We start from the raw sequence: 23,498 nt of genomic DNA, 5'->3' as shown, positions 1-23,498 counted from the left end.
AATAATCATGTAAATAATCTGTTTTAACCATAAAATGGTGATCTGGCTTAATAAACTTACATCTTTTCAAAATTACATTGACATCCTCACTTTCTCCTATTGGGGACTTCTGAATATCAATGCCACATGCATGGGCTTGTTCAGTAACATGATACCACAGATGCAGATTAAATAAATACCTACATATGCCAGACGCGTATTTGCAATGTAATGTAATTTTCCTTTATCTATATGTTATGAATTTGCTATATCATATTTGACAGCCTGTTCAAAAATCCCTCAAATGCCATGGGAAATGGTACTTTACCTCTTGGCTTGTCCCATTCAGAAAAACTCTTTGCAAAAGTCGTCTTTCTAGATTGACCCAATAGATTCTTTCTTCATTGTAATGAAAATCCATGATCATGGATATGCCAGCATCTGCCACCAATTGCTCATGATTAGTTCCTTCTAAGTCAATCCTAAAGATCCTGTTTCCATGCGAGAAAATTAAGAAGGGTGCAGGACCTGCATGGGAAGAAATAAACCAAACAGTATATTTTCAATGATATTTTATCCCATTAAGACAAAATACCTCCCCATGACAAATAGCACAGGCAGAATTAATTTTCTATTTTTTTATGTTTTTAAATTTTTTTGGTTGCACTGCATGGCACGGCATGTAGGATCTTATTTCCCCAACCAGGTATCGAACCCGTGCCCCCTGCTTTGGAAGTTTGGAGTCTTAACCACTGGACTGCCAGAGAAGTCCCCACAATTAATTTTTTAAGTCCTGCTTTTATATTTTAAATAAATACCATTGTCTTGATAATAAAGACTTCATGTAGATGTTCAGTTAATTTTGTAAATCATTTTCTCCACAAATTGATTGTAAGAAATGAACATTGACAAATTATGAAAATAGCAATATTTGAAGAGAAAGACACTTTCTAGCTTAATTTTTATGTTCAAAAAGAAACTACCTACTGTAATCTATTGTAAAGAGGGTCTGTATGAATGTCAAATTTCATTATGTAAATTGGAAATAAAATTTCAGATATTACCGTTTTGGAAATGGATCTCCCTCCTCTATAGTCTTACCTTATGAACAGAGCATCCAGGTTACTGACAAAGAAGAACATGGTGAAACCTAGAGGTCTTGAGCAGAATCAGGAAAAATTGAAATGCTGTCCATGAAAGCTCTGAAATATTTTGTTCCTGTTAACATTGCCACATAAAATTTACGACTCCCAGTTAAATTTGAATTGCATGTATATTGGGACATGGGACATCCTTTACCCTAAAAAATTATTCACTGTTTACCTGGTATTCAAAATTCAAGTAACTGAGTGCACTAAACTTTTATTTGCCAAATCTGAGTAGTGGACCTCAGTGGATCTCTTGATTCCTACAAGGCCTTGCCCTATATCCTAACCCTATGTCTGGGGTCCCGTCCTGTTCCAGGTGATGACCATCTATCTACCCACTCAGACTCCCAAGTACTCAACACCTGCTTGGGAACCTGATACGTCTCTTTGGAAATCTCAGCAGAAATTACTGGCCATCCACATGGAGCTTGCCTCCAATGCTCCAGGCCAATGTCAGGGCACCGTGTCATACTCTGCAGCCACGGTTAGCAAGGGTTAGTTTCCTTGGTCTTTCCTGACTGAGGATGAAGAGGCTTCTGCCATTCTGCCTTTAGATAATAACTATACCAGTTAACCACTGGGATGAGTAGGGAACTGCAGAAGAATTCTAACACATTCTCACTGCCCTGCTGGGCGGACTCCATTCTGTTTTAATAATAAACCTTAATAACTTAATGTGACATAATAAATGTGTTTCCTGTTCTAAGGATTTCAAATGATGATGAATTAGCATCCTCTTACTTGGGGATTATGTTCTAGAGTCAGAAACATTAGCTCCACTTTAGAGAATATATTGGAATAGAGATACAAGAGAAGGGAAAAGTGTGAGATCGTGAGAGTTTTGAAATAGGTGCCTTTATAAATATCTAAAAGAATTAGCTCAAATCACTCTTCCCATATCTTTTCCACAGCACAAGACCCCTTGCAGAGATGTGAAGGACAGCCCATTCTCCATTGCCATTCTAGCTGTAGAATCAGAGGTATCACAGGAGAAATGGAAAGGGCATTAAACTGAGAGCCAGGAGGCCTGGTTTCCAGCCCTGGCTCACTAGTTTCTCTGGACATCTTACAGGACCTCCCCAGCCCATATCAGAGGACTACTGGGGAAAGAAAATGAAATGATAGATGTGAAACTGGTTCATTATTTGTGAAGCACTACACAAATATGATTTGCCGTTACTTATTCCCACAACCAAGGTCTCACTACGTAGGGTTGTACCCCTGGTCATGTTTGAACCCGTGGACTAGAATGTCGCTATAACTCATTTCTCTTATGGCAATGTAGCACGGAGAAAAGAAAGGCATAGGAAAAGACACCCTAAATAGACAGCTACTAATCTGTGAGCCACAGATTGCTGCGGGCCTGTGGATTTGTTGCCAGGAGTCCTCTCTTTGAAATGTGTATCATGCATCCTGTGTAAACTGAATAGATGTGTCAATACATGTTATTAATTTTCTAATGCATTGACACATTGATGAGATCGATAAAACATTTGATTCATTCCAAAGTACTACTAAATAGGTTTCCAGGTAGAAAAAGGAGAAAGGAAAAGCACTCTAAACATTTTAGACAGAACATAGCATAATGCTTTGTACATAGTAAGTACTCAAAATTGTTTCCTAAATCAATAAATTAATGAAGAAATAATTGTATTTTTAATTTGTCTGGGCTTTTTACCAATATGAATGAAGACATAGACACTAGCAGATCTATCAAATTAATAAAAGCAGAATCTAATCCTATGGTAGTTATTTTACTAACAACAACAACAATAATAATAACAAACTTTCACATCCTGGTCTCATTTATCCTTAATATAACACCATGGGCTACATAGGCCAGATATTACAGTCAATGAATCAAAGAGAAAAAATAAATCTAAAAAACACTTAGACCCATAAAACAGACCATAGCATTAACTTCAGTATCTTTTCAAAAAACAAATATTTATTAAGATACTAATTATGAATAATGAATACATTTTTATCTTCAGATTTTTCTCATTCATGGGTGAATCCTAGCATCCAGTGTTTTATCATAGCCCTCAGAACTAGAACACCCTAGACATTACCTAGTTCAGTGTTTCCCAAAACTGTTTGTTCAAAACAATCACACAGGGTGCTCTGTGTGCGTGCGTTGCGTGTGTGTGTGTTTGTTTATCTTCTGCAGCTCCCTTCCCTGGAAATTCCATTTCAGTAAGGCCGGGCTGAGGACTAGGAATCTGTTTTTTGAACAGACAATCCAGGTGATTCTTATATCTTCGTGAATTTGGAAACCCGTAATCTAGTTCAGATGAGGAAATTCAGCGATGCTTCCCAGAGTCCCACCGACAGTAGACGGTAGAGCTGGAATTAGAACCCATGTACTATCCTCCCAACGCAGTACTCTTTCCTGCATTGCTCTGGGTTATGTGTCAAGACATCACAATCTTCATTTTACTTCTGTAACAGATTATTCCACCTCCCTCAAAACACCATTCCTATGTTGTCAGCATCATTTTGTGTAAACCAGGGCCTGGGATGAATATTTGTGAAAATGAATTGTAATATGATTTAAAAGAAAGTAAAAGACTGAGAATTAGGCCTGGCGAAAGAGTCATTAGACTGTAGGACACTGGAAATGATAAATAAGTTAGTGTTGTTTCAAACCTGTCAAAGACTCTATACACACTGGTGTGTGGTACAATCTGTGGATGTGTCAGCAGGGTGTGCATGTTTGAACAGCTAAACTTTCCCATGTCAAAACCCGCAGCATTTATTTTGGGTGCAGTTCAGTGAGAAGGAAGTGCATAGAAAAATCAAACATGTCTAAGGAATGCAAACCCAAAGACAGCAAACAGGTCACAGCAAATCAATTGGAACCTCTGACTTCTCAACCTGGGGATTAGAAGGGGATCTTCAGGAATTAGAAAGGAGTCCAGAATGTTTGGAGCACACTGCAGATCTGGGGCCTCCAGAGCACAGAGATCAATTATAAAAAGCGGTTTTTGATTGAAAGGGGTGGGGATGTGGGTGGCAGAAACAGAATATTTCACAACCATCACCCCTTCATCTGCTCTGAGTCTGGAGGAGCAGCCCCACCCAGGTAAATGAGAAGAGAAATTGACTGTCTTCTTTGGGCCTTGGGGACAAAAGCTCGTGGGACCTGGTTTCCACATCAAGGATACTGGCAAGCATGTTAGCAAGACACACCAACACTTAGTCTTCTCAGGCCAACACTGTCACCTGCCCTCACCGCCACAGGTTTCCTGCTCTAAATCTGGAGGCCGACTGAAGAAGGCTCACAGGACAAAAGAGAAAAAGGAACTCTGGACTTTCAGGATTCAATGACACTATGAGAAAAGAATGTAGATTTAAACTGATGGGCCTGATGTAAGAAAGCCTGATACCTCCTCACCTGCTCCTACCTAAGCCCCTGATAGGAGTCATTTATTCCTACCTCCCAAGGGGCTGACTTGAATAATATCTGGGTTTTATGAAGTGCAGAAAGTTTTATTTCACTCTAAAGTACTATCCTCATCTTTTTTTCAATTCCTTTTCCTAAAAGGGCACACATTTACCTTTTGAGCAATCACGGCTTTCTTCTCAGCTTACTCATTAGGGTCAAAATTCAGAACAGGTGAGATAGAAGCCAGGCAATTCAAATAATACATTGGATACAAACAGCTTATACAACTCAATAACAAAAAAACAACCCAATCAAAAAATGGGCAGAAGATCTAAATAGACATTTCTCCAAAAAAGACATATAGATGGCTAAAAAGCACATGTAAAATGCTCAACATCACTAATTATTTGAGAAATGCAAATAAAAACTACAATGAGGTATCACCTCACACCGGTCAGAATGGCCGTCATCAAAAAATCTACAAACAATAAACGCTGGAGAGGGTGTGGAGAAAAGGGAACCCTCTTGCACTGTTGGTGGGAATGTAAATTGACACAGCGACTATGCACAACAATATGGAGGGTCCTTAAAAAACTAAAAACAGAACTACCATACGACCCAGCAATCCCATCCTGGGCATATATCCACACAAGACTATAATTCAAAAAGCTACCTGGGGGCTTCCCTGGTGTCGCAGTGGTTGAGAGTCCGCCTGCCGATGCAGGGGACGCGGGTTCATGTCCCGGTCTGGGAGGATCCACATGCCGCGGAGCAGCTGGGCCCGTGAGCCATGGCCACTGAGCCTGCGCGTCCGGAGCCTGTGCTCCGCAATGGGAGAGGCCACAACAGCGAGAGGCCCACGTACCGCAAAAAAAACAAAAACCAAACAAACAAAAAAGCTACCTGCATCCCTATGTTCATAGCAGCACTATTCACAATAACCAAGACACGGAAACAACCTAAATGTCTATCAACAGATAAATGGATAAAGAATCTGTGGTACATGTATACAATGGAATATTAGCCATAAAAAAATGAAATCATGCCATGTGCAGCAACGCGGATGAACCCAGAGATTAACAAACTAAGCAAAGTAAGTCAGAAAGAGAAAGACAAATACAATGATATCACTTATATGTGGAATCTAAAATACTACACAAATGAACATATCTATGAAACAGAAACAGACTCACAGAGATAGGGAACAGGCTTGTGGTTGCCAAGGGAGAGGGGGCCAGGGAGGAGGGAACAATTAGCAGATGCAAACTATTATATACAGGATGGATAAACAACAGGGTCCTACTGTATAGCACAGGGAACTATATTCAATATCCTGTGGTAAACCACAATGGAAAAGAATATGAAAAAATATATATACATAAGTGAATCACTTTGCTGTACAACAGAAATTAACACAACATTGTAAATCGACTCTACGTCAATAAAATTTTTTTTGAAATAAGAAATAATACATCTAGAAAGGTGAGCCAGGATATGTCAACTTAAACTGCTACCATACCAAAATTGGGTCCTCTTGCCTGTGCACAGTAAAGCCAATCTACAGACACCAGGTTGTGACTTGAAGGAAAGTGCAGCATTTATTGTAGAGAGTCATACAAGGAGTCCAGGACAGCTAGTGCTCAGAAACCTTGGCCTCCCCCATGGGTTACAGCAAAGCATTTTTAAAGGAAGGTGAGGGAATGGCATCCCAGGCTGTGTGATCAGCTCGCGCACAATTCTCTGATTGGCTGATGGCGAGGTAACAGGGCGGCGTCACAGGGGTTAACGATATTCATCCTTAAGCTCCAACAGGTGTGTGTTTGGGGCAGCGCTGTGTGCTCACGGTCATCAAGTAGTTAATGTCTTCCATTTGGTGGGGGTTTTAGCATCTGTAAAACAACTCAGGAAATGGGCATCCAATACTGTTATCTAGGTCCTACAAAGAGAAGCTGAAGCGGGGGTGGGGGGGGGTGTCTGTCGTGGGATGGCCCCATAGGGTCCTGCTCAGTTACAAAATCTTAATTCTGTAAGGAAAGCTCTGAAAAATGTGAAGATTGCCACCCTAGTCCCTGAGTGGTGGTAGAAATGAGTCATCTGGAGCGAAAAATAGCCCCTTCCAGACCCTCAGCCACATTCTCATTATCAATCTAAAGAGAATCCATTACCAGGTCCTCAGGCTAGTAACTGAGGCTAGCAAGTTCTAGAAAATTAAACTTGTTCTTTTCAACAGAGCCACTCAGAGTCTTTAATGTGCTGTTACACACTTTGATTCTCCAAGAAGGTGGGTGGTAAATACCATCAGAATAGTAACAGCCAACATCTGGAGTGTTATCTCTGGGGTAGCACATTAAATGCATTATTTGCTTTAATTGGGTAACGTTAGGAGGTAGATGCTCCCGGCATCTTCATTTTACAGAAGAAACTGAAGTTTAGAGCCATTAACTTGCTACAAGTCACATGTCCAATAAATAACCAACTGGGGATTTAAAGCCATGTCTTTCTGAACACAGATTTAGCTTTTAAACACCATGCTTATCCCAAACTGAATTCATCAGGAACTCATTGTTTAGCGTCTTGTACTTCAGCTCCGGCAAGGAACCCACTTCAGGAAGCTGACCAAAAGGCTGGATTCTCTGCATCCATCCATGTCCCAGGAACTAATTAGGGTCTCTTTCAGTGGATTCCTATAATTACATCACCTGGATATTTTTATATCTAATTCTATAATATGTTGCATCCCATATATAATGTATTCCCTGTGTTCCTTGACTCATGGTCCCTTTCTCCATCTTCAAAGCCAACAGTATCATCTTCAAATGTCTCTCTGTTTCCATCGTCTTCTTTCTCCTTTGACGTTCTGGCCTCCCTCTCGTAAGGATGCTGGTAAGTACATTTAGGATCCACCTAGATAATCCAGGATAATTACCCCATTTCAAGATCACATTTGTGAAGTCCCTTTTGCCATGTAAGGTCACATTCACAAGTTCCAGGAATTAAGACAGATATATTTGGGGGCTTTATTCAGCCTAAAACAGTTAAAAATGGTGAACATCTTTTCATGGATTTATTTACTATCCTTAAAGCCTTTTGTTGAATATATCTGTTTAAATCCTTTGCCCATTTTAAACTAGGTTATTTATTTTCTTATTATTGCATTTGAAAGATTTTTTAAAAATATATGTTGGATACAAGTCCTTCGTCAGATATCTGCTTTGCAAATGTTTTCTTCCAGCACACAGCTTGTGTTTTCATCCTCTTGACATTGTCTACAGCAGAGCAAAAGTTTCCATTTTGATGAGGTACAATTTATAATTTTTTTCCTTTGTATATCATGCTTTTGGTGTCATTTCTAAGAACTCAACTCCAGGACATAAAGATTTCTATGTTTTCTCCTAAAAGCTTTAAACTTTTATTTAAACTTAAATTTAGATCTATAATCTATTTTGAGTTAATCTTTGTATAAGGTGTGTGATTTAGGTTGAGATTATTTTGCTCATGGATGTCTAATTGATCCAACATCATACGTTGAGAAGATTATCCTTTCTCTATTGAATTGCTTTTGTACCTTTGTCAAAGATCAAATGACCGTGTTTATGTAATTCTATTTCTGGGCTTTCTAGTCTGTTCCATTCATTTATGTGTCTATCACTCAGCTTATATCACAGCTCACTATCACTGTTGTGTTTTTTTTTGGCTGTGCTGTACATGGGATCTTAGTTCCCCAACCAGGCATCGAACCCATGCCCTCTGCAGTGAAAGTGCAGAGTCCACTGGACTGCCAGGGAATTCCTCACTATAACTTTTTTAAAACTCATAATAATGCAGTTTTGCAGAACAGTGAATGCTGTCAGAAGGTTCCTGTGCTGTAGGTAATCCTTCATCTTAAGTAAGCATGTTTATTCCTCAGCTTGTCTGCATAAATTATGCTCAATTTTATTTAAAGATTAATGTTACCACACTAAAATGCATTCCCCAACATTAAAATTTTTTTCCAGATGTTTCTCACAAACACACACACACACACACACACACACACACACACACGGAAATCACTATCTTGACCTGTCCTCTGAGTTTTGCCTCTGTATTTTCTACTTTCTGCTGGACATTTCCAGTTGCAGATGTCACACAGCCCCAAAAGTCCCCCTGCATGTTAAAAATTGAGTTTATGCAACATTCATTTGCATCTATTGAAAAGATTGAATTTAATATAGGAGTTCAAAAATTTGGTTTAAAGTTCAATATGTTTTGATATTTAGTCTTTGATAACTGTCATAGACAAAATAGATATTTCACAATTATATCTATATCAAATACAAGAAATGCTTCATTGGCTATATTTACAAAATCACAAAATATGCTTTTTAATTACATCTATCAATTATTGACAAATTTTATTGAATTAGACTAGCAAATTTCTGCCTTCCTGTATTTCATTCAGCAAATGCAAACTAACCAGGTGTTGCATTTTATATTTTTAGCAAGTGGAATTGAAAGGACAAAAATTCTTAATTTAGAAGTTTTTAAAAACAGTTTGGAAACTGTTTACAGGAATTTTTTCAAGAATGCAGACATGAGAGTTTTTTTGTTTTGTTTTGCTCTTTTGTTTTTTCAGAGTAAATCAGTAAATTGCACTGTGTACCAGAGGTCAGATAGGTGTCACAGAAGAAGAAAAAAAAGAAAAAGAAAAAGAGGGGTGGGCAGTAACAGGATGGGTGGAGCAGGTTAGAACTGTGGTCAGAGAAGGCCTCATGGGGGAAGTGACATTGAGAAAAGACAGAAGAGCAGGGTGGGACAAGTAGATATGTGGGGTAAGAGCCTTCCAACCAGAAAGAAGAGCCAGTGCAAAGGCCCTGAGGTAGATAAGAGTTTTTAATAAGTGACATATTGACATTGATTCAACAACCAAATCACATGACAATAGAAACATTTCCAACATCATCAGTTTTCAGACCACTCTCTTCATCATAAATTTCCTACAATCAGCAAGTCACTTTCTCACTCATTGTTAGAATGTCACCTTTAACTGGAAGGGATAAAGTTCTGTTGTTTTAGTTATTTTTTGAGTAGCATACCACTGACACCAATTTATCATCACAGAAAAGGTAAAAAAATTTGAAATACTTGTCCCTTTTTAAAAAGAAAAATATGTAACATTTGATCATTGTCATAAGTGCTTTGTTTCCAGATACTCTGCAGGAAGCATGTGGGACAAATATTTTCATGGTTATCCCCCATTCAATACAAAGTATTATAAAGAATCTAGTTTAGTCTTGTTTTTATAGAAATTATGACATCAGTGATGCCCCACTGCACTTTGTGCAATTCCAGTTTCAGTGATTTTGCTGCCCTGATTCCCTGTGAAACTGTGGAGACTGTACTGTAGGGTCTGCTGTCATCTCACCCAAGAACGTTTTTTGTTGATGTTCCAGTAAATGCAGTGGCTCCATTGCCACTGAGTATGTGCGTACTATTTTTTTTCCACAATATATTTGCTATTATATATAAAGAAGTCATTGACTACCAAGAAAATTTCTTCTCTGATGCATTTTTCTTTTATTGGCTTATAAAAAAGTATCTCAGTTCTTTGTGCATTTCATTGTTGAAACAGAGAGGCAGATACAAGAGTGGCTAAGATCACTGGCACTGGAGACAGAATACCCATGTTGACTCTTTACTGGCTCCACTATTAATTATAATAGCTGTGTGACTTTCAGCTCATTACTTCACCTCTCTGTGCATAGGTTCCTTCATCTTGGAAATGGAAATGATAATAGTACTTCATAGGATTATTATGAAGACTAAATAAATTCATGCCGGGCTTCCCTGGTGGCGCAGTGGTTGAGGATCTGCCTGCCAATGCAGGGGACACGGGTTCGAGCCCTGGTCTGGGAAGATCCTACATGCCGCGGAGCAACTGGGCCCGTGAGCCACAACTACTGAGCCTGCGCGTCTGGAGCTTGTGCTCCACAGAAAGAGAGGCCACGACGGTGAGAGGCCCGCGCACCGCGATGAAGAGTGGCCCCCGCTCGCCACAACTAGAGAAAGCCCACGCACAGAAACGAAGACCCAACACAGCCAGAAATAAATATTTAAAAAAATAAATAAATAAATAAAAAATAAATTCATGCCAAGACCTTAGAATTTTCCCTTACATATAGTGAGTTCTCAGTAAATGTTGACTCTTAGTCTCTAGAAAATACCATAAGCTGAGATATAGCAGAAACACCTTTACTCTCACTCAAACTGTATAATTTTTCTAATACTTACTTCTTTAAAATTTCAGTAATGCCTTCTGTGAAGTTTTCAGTAGTATTTGCTGACAAAAGAACACATTTAATCTGTTGCCATGTGGTTTTCCATGTATTTCTTTAGGCATGTTTTACCACAGCAGGGAGCAGGAGGACAAGTATTTAACTAATAGTGTGAGGCTTCACCTTTTTTTTTTTGGCAGTCCAGACTTGTGAGGGGAGTTTATTTTTACATTGATGATGATAACTCCTGTTTCCAGAGACCACATTAGCCCTAATGACTGAAAAACTTAGGCAACCGTCACAAAAATTTTGTTATTGCATATTTCAACTTATAGAGGCTTTACCATTTTTGCTGTAATGTCAGAAACCTCAAGGGAGCCCTCTAACTTTTTATCAGTAAGCTATGGTATGTAGTCTTGCATATCATGACTTTGAACACAACTGTTCACAAAGAGTTAATCTTCACATTCTAGATACTTATTCTAAAACATCTTGCTTGTCCTGATGGCTTCATTAGCTAACATTTTGAGGCAAATTTTCACTTGTTTCGAGATTTATCACTAATAAGAGTAGTAAGCATAAATCCATTTTTTCAGGCTTCCTTCTTGTTAATTTCTCCTTTTTGTCAAATCTAAATGTTTTTATCCCTTATGCAGCCAACGAAGAGCTCATTCTAAGAATAAGGGGTCAGTGCTGTTCTTTCCTCATTATCTTCTTGGGCTTGCATTATTAGCATTGTCTGCCATCTTTACTTCCTTTGCAGGAGGGTTTTTAAGTCACTTGTTAGATTTTGTAAGAGTTAGCTTTGATAAAACCAACTAATACGGTCCATAAGGCATCAGGTCAACTGCAGCCCACCCACACCTCGCCCTCTGAGAACCTCACTGTCCCTCAGGATACCCTGAGCATCTGGATCAGTGATGTCATCACTGTCAGTCCAAACACATAACTGATGTTCAATAAATATTTGTTGAATTGATGGGAATTAATTCATTGGTATAATTGGTATATTTATAAAAGGAAATCTCAGTCCTACCTTCAAAGCGCTTTCAACATAGAGAGCTAGTAAGAGACTTTTCCTACACTAACTTAACATTATTAATACTTTTCAATAGAAAGAAGTAATAAAATCATTACACTGGTGGGTTTTCAACATCAATTGTGGGAGGTAACATGTGCTTGGTATATATTGTAAAATGAGTTGAGGGTCCTGAATTCCAGTTCTCTTAGGAACCTGGTGAGTTACTTCATCCCTGTGGATTTCAACCTCTCATCTGTAACACGAAGCAGTTGGGCTAGATGATTTTGAAGGTCCTTTCTAATCTAACATTTATCAATTCCTAACCTGCCTGTCTTACAGAATTCAATAGTTTCTGTGTTTGCCGCATTTTTGAAAGAATCCTAAGCTTGTGGTAAATTCATAAATAGATGTTATTCATCTTAACCCCTATTTTCTGTGAAATGTTTCCATCTCTCTGCTTCTCTAAACTTCAAACACCAAATCAATAATGTGTCATTATGAGCTCTAATAAAGGAAATAAAACAATAACCTAAAGCAAACAACCTGCCCCAAGTGACACCAAAAGCTCAACTCTCTGAAAGAAGTCTACAAAATTAATCAATTGATTAAATCTGTAAAAATTTTATTAAATGTACAAAATTTGGTGTTGGTCTCATTTATAACTAACACAATTATCTTCTCCTTTTCCTACCTTCACAATCATGTTCCTCATATTGCAAGGCTAAACAAATATTTGCCTATAGATACTGAATTCTGAATGTTTCTAGACAAACAGACAGAAAGAAAAGAAAATGAAGAAGTGTTGGAACTTAGATGTCTCTTGAGTCCAATTCCATTGTTCTTATTATACCACCCTGACCAGTGCTAATTTCTGGGCCCTAGCTGTGGGCATTGCTATATAAATACAGAGAAAAATACTTCCTATAAGTTTCCTGGAATGTTGAAGGCAAATGCGACAAACCCTAAGAATAATTACTTAGAAAAATTAATTAATTGGGAATTTTGTACCATACTTTATCATCAAGGATAGTAACAAATCACAGAGAATACCCTAGATGATTGTTAGGACTTGGCTCATGCCAAGAAACCAACTTCAGATTTCTCTAAGAACTGTTGCAAATCTGAAGAAACTGGTACTAGAAAAATTACACAAAGCAAAGGTGTTTCTAATATGTCTTAGCTATGGTATTTGGTAGAGTAATAGCTAATATTTACTGAGAACTCACTGTGTGTCAGGCAAGATCCTAAGCACCTTACACGAATTAATTTATTTAGTCTTCATAACAATCCTGTGAGGTAAGTATTAGCAGCTCATATCAGCTACATAATTGGACCTTGTCCATTTCAACAGCTAAGGCCTATCAGAACCTGCCAGGCATAGTGCACTGACTAGGCGTGAGAGGACTCCTTCATGCAAAGCAAGGCAACAATCAAGTGCGACACTAGAACTACCACCTGTCCAAAACAGCTCCAGTTTTTCCTGGGACAAGATCAATCCACTAGGGTAAAGCACCAACCACAATTCACTCTGTCTAAAAATATATCCTCTGTTTGAAAAATGGCATTTTATTCTGTCTATTGGAAGGAATAAAACCTGGTCATTTTATATGCATCAACATAGTCTGCATTAAAGAGGGATATCCATGCAGAAGGTGCTTCTATTTAGCTTTCTGTTCCAGAAGATAACATCAATGTTGAAAGACAGTCTCCAATCATCCTCTCATGAACATTATTGGGTACTTTTCAAATGCATTAAGATTCGCGATGGAAAGTTTTCTTCACATACCTTATTTTTTTCCTCTTCCATGAAATTTTTGCCATGACTCATTAGAATAGCCAAGAAATATAAAACTTCCAGAAACTTTTTCAAATGTTTCCCAAAACATAATAAGACTTTTGATCCACTTAGAGCTTTTTGCAATTTCCTTGCAAACCAAGGAAAGATTAAATTCCTGCAGTAAACAGAAAAATTGCATGCTTCAGAGGGAAGGAAAAAAAACACCAGAAGATCCCTGGTAGCTTCTATCTCTAGGCATGTTTTGAAACCTCATAAGGGAAGGACCCAAAATGCAGAGGATTCGTGTCAACAGCCATATATTATGACAGTGTTGAGTTTGACGGGGTCTTCCATCTTTGACCTGTTTATACAAGGATAGTTTGTGGAAGAAGAAAGATCCTTCTTCAAGCTTCTGAAATTTTAACCAGAAAAGCATTGAAGTGAACAAAATAAAATACTATTTCTCAACTGACACACCATGTGCTAAAGAACAAGACAGCTGCCATGAAGTTTTTAGGACTGTCTGTGTATCCTAGCAACCAACTACCCACAAAAAGAACCACCCCATGAATGAAATCCACTTACTACACAAAAAGCTAGTCCATAGCACCCTGATAGGTGTCTCGGAATGGAGGAAGAAGGTAGTGCCTTTCTCTGAAAGGTTTCGTCTATCCTACACTGGAGGGCACTTTGCAAATAAATCAGTGCCCACCATGAATCACTGTCATTCTCACACAAACTCCAGTGTACTAAGTATCCTGGGAAATACTTGGGAAATCCAGACACTGAGAGACATTACCATGGCCAGGCTTGGGAGAATATGAAAATCAAGGTCATAAGTGAAAAGAGATGCACACACCAATGCAAACTTCAGACTTAGAAAGGTCAAGAGGTGATGAGAGAAGAAGTTCCTGCCTTGCATTTGGCTAAAATGACTGAAGTTTCTATACATTAACTAATTTCCAGCATCAAAGGAAAGTTTTGAATGATGACGTTAAGGAAAAGATCTCCTAAAGAAAGACATACATGTATTTACATGTATTATTCCACAACTACCCTCAGAGGTTAGTTACATTGGCCATATAAAATACAACGTGTTCCGGTCAGATTGGCCATCATCAAAAACTCTAGAAACAATAAATGCTGGAGAGGGTGTGGAGAAAAGGGAACACTCTTGCACTGCTGGTGGGAATGTAAATTGATACAGCCACTATGGACAACAGTATGGAGGTTCCTTAAAAAATTAAAAATAGAATTACCATATGATCCAACAATCCCACTACTGGGCATATACCCTGAGAAAACCATAATTCAAAAAGAGTCATGTACCAAAATGTTTATTGCAGCTCTATTTACAATAGCCAGGACATGGAAGCAACCTAAGTGTCCATCAACAGATGAATGGATAAGGAAGATGTGGCACATTTATACAATGGAATATTACTCAGCCATAAAGAGAAATGAAACTGAGTTATTTGTAATGAGGTGGATAGACCTGGAGTCTGTCATACAGAGTGAAGTAAGTCAGAAGGAGAAAAACAAATACCATATGCTAACACATATATATGGAATCTAAGAAAAAAAAATGTCATGAAGAGATTAGTGGTAGGACGGGAATAAAACACAGACCTACTAGAGCATGGACTTGAGGATATGGGGAGGGGGAAGGGTAAGCTGTGACAATGTGAGAGAGTGGCAGGGACATATACACACTACCAAATGTAAATTAGATAGCTAGTGGGAAGCTGCCGAATAGCACAGGGAGTTCACCTCTGTGTTTTGTGACCACCTAGAGGGGTGGGATAGGAAGGGTGGGAGGGAGGGTGACACAAGAGGGAAGAGATATGGGAACATATGTATATGTATAACTGATTCACTTTGTTGTAAAGGAGAAACTAACACACTATTGTAAAACAGTTATACTCAAATAAAGATGTTTAAAAAAAATACAATGTGTTTTCAGATATGACTAGATCTTTCAAGAAGTATAAAGGTCTCCTCTGTTTAATGTAATTTTTTCTTCTTCTACACCTGACAAAAACATTACACATCCTTTCAGGCCTGGATCTCAGTCATCTTCTTGTTGTGGGTCTCAGCAAATGGGGCAGCTGGGGACATGACTGGAGTGATGGTATGCAAAGCTAATATTTGTATTAACATCATTGTTAATACAGAATCCCTACAAAATAAATCTGCATTCCTGGTTCACCTAATATCCAGGTAATACTCCCTTCATGGTGAGTAGTATTAGCATTCTGGATGAAAGTATTCACCTGTAGGCAAGAAGTAAATAGACAGTGGGGACAATTATGTTTCAATGCTCAAGATTTTCTTTGTTGTTGTTGTTGTTTTTGTTCCTGGTTGTTTCTTAAAGTTAATTCTAATTCTAACATTAGAAACTATAACACAGTGAAACTAACATTTTGTTCCCTAGCTCTAGGATTGCTCAAATTTGGAGTTATTACTAAAACTTAACTAAACACTAAACTGCTTTGTGGAATTTGAGAATTTCTTGAAAAAATACTGAGAAATTCCTTGAAAGAAAAGTACCTTGTTTAAAACTGACCTGGACATTCTGGAAAAGTTCTCCAGCTATTGCGGCTAGCTACTGAGTCTAATTTTTCCCCTCAGAACAGGTTTGCAAAACTATTTCATTAAAGTAATTGCTGAAATATCTTAGATCAGGCAATTTACACATATTGGAAAGTTACTAGTTTCTTCTCCAATTTTTCTCCACTATAATCAAAGTGACAAAAAGGTTAAGAATGTTGAACAGATTTTTAGAAGACAAGTTTCCCAGGTAAGGAATTTTTGTTTCCTTTCATCTGAGGTCTAATGTTTGATTTTTTTTAACCATCTGAATTAAGAGACAATATATAAATTAATCTAAATAAATTAGTACAATAGAATCTACGGGTCCATGATAAAAATAAGAGAGGAGACATTGTAATTGCTTCATAATCCAAACAATTTGATTCTCCTAATAGCAGACCACTGACTGGGGAATATTCTGCCTCTCTCATCTTCACCCACTGGTGGCTCTCATCCGTCCTCCTCCCATTCCGGCCACATCACTGTGGATTCACAGTGCTTGTGGAAGACAGTCCGTCCTACCTGCCACTCATTCTACCATTTCACCTGAAACGGGGGACTGGCCTTTTGCTCATTTTCCCCAGCGCAAGTGAGATCCATCTTTAACTTTTCATCAGATCTTCTTTAATGACTAGTGATTAATAGAAAAGAAGAACCCACCTTACAATGGCTGGCCAAGACCAGACTTATGAAAGTCTCTTTTCAAGGCAGTGCCCTACCTCACTTCTGACCTGTGTCCACCGGGCCAGAGAAAGGGCTCCCCTAACCCTGGAACTCCGCGGCCCCTTCCTAGCCTGAGAGCTCAGGAAAAGTCTCCGCTTCATGTGGCATTCCCACCACCTGGTCCTTCTCTTCTGTCTCAAACTTAACACTCCCCCATTGTGGAAAGACAAGCGAAATGATTGTTTTAACCTGTGGCCAGAATTTCTCTTCTGAGAAACAACTGTTTTGTTTTTACTAAAACAGTGTACCATTTAGAAATGTTTTAAGGTTTTAAAATTATTATTTATAAAGAGAGGCCTAGGATACGATCAAGCAAACAGAATTGGAGGAGGAATAAATCTACGATGGTTGCCTGAAACAGATGGAGGCCGAGAAAAAGAGGACTTGGTGTAGATCAAGATCACTGAAAGAGAAACAGGGGTGGCTGAATGTGGCAAGAAGCTGGCACTCAAGAGAGGATGGTGGGTAAGGCTTTTCCACACAAAACAATTATTTAACTTTTAAGTACAAGAATGAAAAACATTTTGTTCTAGTTGTTTGATGTGCTGGATCAGGATGTGACCATGACTTTTTTTTTTTCCCCCAAGCCTTCAGTTAAAGTTTGTACCCTCACAACAGGGTGGTGTGGGTGTGAGGTAATGGAGTGTGGGAAAGGGACAGCATGTGAGGGAAGCAAGGCACACAGTAATCAATAATTCAGTGGAAGGACCAAGTGGACACAGAGCCTTTCCTTCCACATCACCGTCCCCGCCCAGCAATCCTCCAGGATAGAGGAGGGAGACGATGAGTTCCTCAAGAACATGGGATGGAGACACAGACGATTTTTATTTAAAAATCCTAAGATACTATGACCCCAGCAGGCCATAGAGCTTTGGAATTTATGAAACTCCAACCCATTCTTAGGGATGTGGTCTGTTCTTCTGGCCCTTATGGAAGAATTTCAGCACAACCCTACTTCAGGAGGGATCCTGGGGCACTAAGTTAGCCAACTGGGGAGATCAATTTTTATTTCTACAATCACATATTCTGAAAAAACTCATGCACTATAAATAATTCCCCTTTGCTTTAAAAAAAACTTAGCAACCTTTTTGATTTTCTCTTCATGCTTAAGTGAAAGGAGCTGAGCTAATAAGGAAGAAGGATGAAGCATTTATTCCATCATTTTACTAGTTCTCTGATACAGTCTCTCCCAAGTAGGATGTGTAACCACTTAGAGATTGTAAGATGGTTCATTATTGCGTGGAAATAAAATGTTAGAAATGTTATGTGTTGTATAATGTTCGTAATATTAGTATATATATTATGTAAGTAACTGATAAATAAACAAATGTGTTTTGGGAGCATATGTCCACATTTTAACTTTTTTTTTTTATAGATGGGAGTTTGGAGACTACTGATGTTTTTAAAAAAAAGGCCAACAATTTATTCCATACAAGGAATTATTTCAAATGGAATTTTTATGAAGGCAAATTTGTAGATGATAAAGTAAGATTCTGAATTTACTTAAGCCAAATTACTAGTCCATTTACTTTTGATGGGAAACAATTATTTGCTCTTCTCTGAAATAAGCAAATAAGTCTCGCCTTCCAACTTCTAAATTGAATGTCAAATAAAATGGACAACCTCCAACTAGCCCAAAAATGTAAATTCATTTGAAGAACTAATTTATCATTCCTTTATATGCCCTCAACAACTTTACAAATCTTAGGGAAATTGGTTCCAAACATAAGGAAAAATACATATGAAATTTAAATACTTTCAAGTGGCTTGTTTTTTGCTGTTGTTAAAATCACTACTGGTAAGAAATCTAACAAGCAGACTTACTTTGCACTCAGTGGAATTTTTTATCATTTGATGTCACAGAAAGGCAAACATTAGAGCTGCAGTTCCACAAGGGCACTACTCAAACCAGTTTGATACAGTTCTGTGTTTTTCATAAACATTTCTTTTGAGCACAGAAATACAAATTATGTATGTTGAAATTATTTTGACTACAAATTGTAATGTTATAAAACTGTCATTGGGTTTTTTCAATGTGGCATTTTTCCATGTGTAAAAGAAATTCAATTATTATAGAAGAAACTAAGCCATATTTAGAAGATACTACTACTATTCCCACCAATAAAATAATGTTAACAACAATAAAAATATTAATAGCAGCTAAGACTTATTGAGTGCTTATTACATGCCAGGCTGTTTTGTGCACTTTACATGTATTAACTGAGTGGCCCTAAACCCAGGCTGCCCATTATGCTTGTTGAAATCACCAAGGGAGAGTAGCAGAAAAAGATGCCCAGCTTCCACCTCCAGAAGGGACTCTCACTCACTCACACCGACCGGATGCTAACCCCATTGTTGGTTCTAATGTACAGCCAGCATTGAAAACAAATACTTTAACACAATCCTGACAACAGTCCTTGGAGGAGGGGATAGTTATCTTTATTTGATACTGAGGAAAATGACACAGTTCACAAGCAGCAGAACTGGGGTTTGAACCCAGGCAGGCAATTTCCAAAATTTAAGCTCTTTACCACTAAACTCTACTACCCCTCAAAGACCACAAACCACTGAGTATTTAGGTGATGCTTTTATTCACGTGGTATGCATAAAAGATCATTCCTGTAATTTCTTTGCAGTTAGATTTTTTTTTGAAAAAGCTTTTGCATAACTCTGGCTGAAACAACAGACAAGATTTTGATCATGGAGTTCCTCTGGTTTGCACCTGACTGGGAAGCTGACCAAGCCTTAACCGGTGCTGAAATCAGTGATTTCACTGTTTGCTGCTAAAAGTGATCTCCCCAGTTGGCTAACTAGTGGCCCAGGATCCAGCCTGCAGCCAGCTCTCTGAGGCTTGACTTGTACTTCTTCTTCACTCTATTTACCAGGAAAGTTCATATAAATAGTGCAGGTACAGACATAAAACAGGAACAGTTCCTTTTCAACTGCTATTTCTCCTCCAGGGCAAATAGGCTTGAAAGTTCAGAAGCCACTGGCCAGCAGTTTTCCTTACTGCTCTCCTTATGCACTCTAGTTCAAACAGAAGCTAACAGAATACACAGTTGATTTTAAAAAACAAAACGCAGGAGGTGTAGGGGAGGGAAGAAATGAAGAAAACCCAGTTCTGTGTTGTTATCACTTGTTTTCTCTGGCTCACAGTCACATGCAGGACAACATTGCATAAAGTTACCTGAATCAGACCACAAAGCATTCTTCCTGCTGGGTCAGGCTGGCTACAGGTGGTCTGTCTCAATGCCAGGGGCAAGGAATAAGGCAAGTAGAACTTAATTAGAGGAAAAATAGATGATGGCACCATATCTATTTAGAGAGGAGAAATACTATCCTCTGAAATGCATGGGGCATAGGGTGTGACCCAGGCAGTTATCAGCTAACAGGAGACGTGGAGTATAAAGTAGGGGCTTTGAACTTGTGACTTGTGAGGAACAAGGAAGCAAAGAGACAGAGTCACAAAGTGGCATCCAGACATTCCACCGTCCGTGGGGTCTGTGCCATGTCACTGCAGTGTTCAAGTAAGGCATTTTGTGATAGGATTTGATCAAAGAGATTTACTTAGCCAAGATACGGAGCCCGGAGGACGTTTATTGAGCACATTCTGCTAGCCTCCGTAGCAGGTGCATTTCCCGTGTTATCTCATGGAATCCACACAACAATTCTGAAAGGGGGCATTATTACTTTTCAGCAATATTCCACTGTAGCTCAAGTATTAAGCAGGGAGCATGGATTTGAAATGAGGTAGGTTTCCTTCTAAAACCTCTGTTCCTTCCACTCTGTGACACAGTCCCCCTAACTCACTGTCTCTATCCTGGGCTTCAAGTTTATTTCTTCAACCAGCCTCAGTGAAGGCACTTCTGAGCCACTGGTGGGGGTGGGGCAAGAAGCATGAGGTGCAAACTCACGTGCTAGCAGGGATCGGGTTGTTCCCTGCGACTCTAAAGCCATGAGTAAAAGTTCATTTTCGTATTATTTTTGCTCTCTCAGGTTCTGCTTTTTGAGTGGCTCCCACTATCTCCCCCTCATCCCATGCAGATGGCAGTGCCCGACTCTGGTCACTTGCCAACTACTTCCACCCCGGAGCGGTCCAGTCCACTCAACATGACTATGTGTAAAGCTATGTCTCCAACAGCTGTGTAACAGGCTCATGAGGTCATTTTTGTCTTTTGTCATTCCCTTTTCATTGCTATTCTTCAGGGCTTTGATTAGCAGACCAGGGAAACACACTCTATTCATTCAGTAAGAATTTATTGAGCATATACTACGAGAGAAGAAATGTTCTAGGTGCTGGGGACATGGAGATAACTAGAACGCAGACCTTCCCTCCAGTACCCTAGGGCTCTGCTCACCTGTTCCAGTAAATGCTGCCTGGTGACAGGGCCCTGACTTCCTCACGGGTAACTTCCTTCACAGGACGGTCAGGACAGGAGCCCAACAACAGCTGTTTGCCTCAGAAGCGTTCCCTTTATTCCCACTATTTTGTGCTATATTACAGAGGCTTCTCATCTGAAAAATTTACTGTATTTCCTTCAATCTACATCTTTTTGGGAACTAGCCCTCTTCTCAGAAGGGCAAAATGCCAAGAAAGGAATATCAGGGCAGTTCATGGTCTGTCATGGATGGAAATGTCTAACTTGTTTGAGCAGCAGGTTGGAGACCCACCCAAGGATTAAGTTAAATGAATCGAGGAGGGGGCTGGGGAAGAGACATTTTTTCAGGCAAAGTCCTTACTCAGGATTGCTATTTTACATTCAGTAGAATTCCCACTCACTCTTGATTAAAAACCCATTTAATATGGGAGGGGTTGTGGCATATTAGCATTTCTTAGCAGTTCCCAAAATTACAATGCACCTGTTACTAAAAACTGGAGCTGCGTCAGAGCTTCAGAAACAGCAGTGAGGGAGGATAGGAGGAGGTTTAACTTGAAACTTAGCTTAACTTTCACAATGATAGAATCACATTTGTGCCCTATTCCCTTCCCATTTTTCACTGGTTTCTAGCAGCCTCTGAGTTCTTAAACAAATTTATCCGAAGGAGGATATTTTTTTCTTCATGGCTTAGAGACAGTCTCAAAAAAAAAAAAAAAAAAAAAGCCATCTGTTTCCCGTATAAAGCTAATCAACTATTTAATCACTCATGTCAGAATCAAGACGGAGGTTTATGTGAAATGTTCAGCTAGTTAAAAATGAGACCTATTCACTCACACACAGGACAATTTGAGAACCACGAATATAGTTAATAGCAGATTAGCTCTAACAGCCAGCATTAGAAAACAAAAAGGAAGCAAATATACACACCCAAAGACAAACCAAAAATAAATGCCCAAGTATACAAGACAGAATGAACAGGTATCTGAGGGCAGTTCCTGGCAAGATGCGAACTCCTTTTGATGGGGTTACTTACCCACACAAGTAGAATTCCCATTTCTCGAGGGAGAGCCTTCAGGACAGCTCCAGCGCTGCAATGCTGAGAGGCTAACAAAACTAAATTTAAAAACTACCGGCAACAGAATGATAAGGGACAGCAGCATAATCTTGATGGGCTTGAACTCTCAAAAGAAAATAAGTTGACTTTGCTTGAGCATAGCCCGAGCAGGGTGGGTATGTCTGACCCCCAGCCTGTCCACCCGGGTTGGCCTGCAGCCCTGGGGCATCTTTTCCTCTGCTGCCCTGTTGCCCTCGAGCTCCTTCTCCTTCAACTCATGACAGCGTCAAAATGCAGCCTGAAGGGGACACTCCAGGGAAAGATTTCTTTATCTAAGTTTTTGGGAAGCCGGTAAGAAATACCTGACACCCTTATGACAAATTTCGCAGAGTTTAACAGCCATGCACTGGAGGCCTGCCGCGGACTTCACTGTGACAGGCAAAGCTGCAGGGCCAAGGCTAGAGAGAGGGGAAAAAAAAAAAAGGAAAGAATTGGTGGAAAGTTCCAACCACAACCCTTGATGAGGCTGAAAGAAGAAATATGGACAAACGATTCCTCCCCAAACACGGTTTCTCTTTTTGAAAAGTAGAGTGACTCCCCTTTCCTTTTTAAAGCTTTTCGGCTCCACCCCTCTCCTTTAGCTACACTTGAGCGAGCCTCTGTTTGCAAATGCGAATGTGGGCAATTCCAGCTACAGGAAAGCATGGACGGTTGCCAAGGAGGAGATAGCTGGCTATTCACCATAAACATTCCGGGCAGAACCAGGGAGAGAGCAAAGAGGGGGCTGGGGAGTTGCTCGTGATGTCTTGGAGGTACCTGCTGAATACTTGCTACGTTTGAATATCTGGAAGGATGGAGACAGAGTTAAACCACGTTGTATAAATCAGTGGTGAACAGCACTGCTGATAATGCAGACTTTAGAGCAATTGATCACTCACCTGAGCAATATTAAAGAAAAATGACCTTCAGCTCATTATCTGAACGAATGTCAACACCAGTGCACATTCCTGGAGCTTAATCTTTCTCCCTCCTGTATATTTTATAGCGGAATTTGAAAGATTATTCTTTCCAAATCAAAGGGAAATCCCTGACGCCAGATGAAGAGCTACAGTATGCACAGACACCTTTTCTTTCAGCAGGACCATAATAAAACATCGTGAGGGGCCAGGAGTGCAGGGGAAGG

The 23,498-nt window shown here is 39.3% G+C and overlaps 1 protein-coding gene across 1 annotated transcript in view; it reads right to left on the bottom strand.

The window, feature by feature from the left end:
• EGF (epidermal growth factor) overlaps positions 1-22,895 on the bottom strand; it is a 92,373-nt gene extending 69,478 nt beyond the window's left edge. Inside the window, exons 1-2 of the mRNA XM_059066164.2 lie at positions 22,295-22,895; positions 308-507 (exon numbers count right to left, since the gene is read on the bottom strand). Coding sequence (XP_058922147.1) covers positions 308-507; positions 22,295-22,421 — 327 coding nt within the window. The 5' untranslated portion in view covers positions 22,422-22,895. The remainder of the gene's footprint in view (positions 1-307; positions 508-22,294) is intronic.
• Between the last annotated feature and the right edge of the window lie 603 nt (positions 22,896-23,498).

This window comes from Kogia breviceps, chromosome 6 (assembly GCF_026419965.1).
Source record: "Kogia breviceps isolate mKogBre1 chromosome 6, mKogBre1 haplotype 1, whole genome shotgun sequence".
Classification (NCBI taxonomy): Eukaryota; Metazoa; Chordata; class Mammalia; order Artiodactyla; family Physeteridae; genus Kogia; species Kogia breviceps.
The sequence above is the reverse complement of the archived record's forward strand: the minus strand, read 5'-3'. Positions and strand labels throughout refer to the sequence as shown.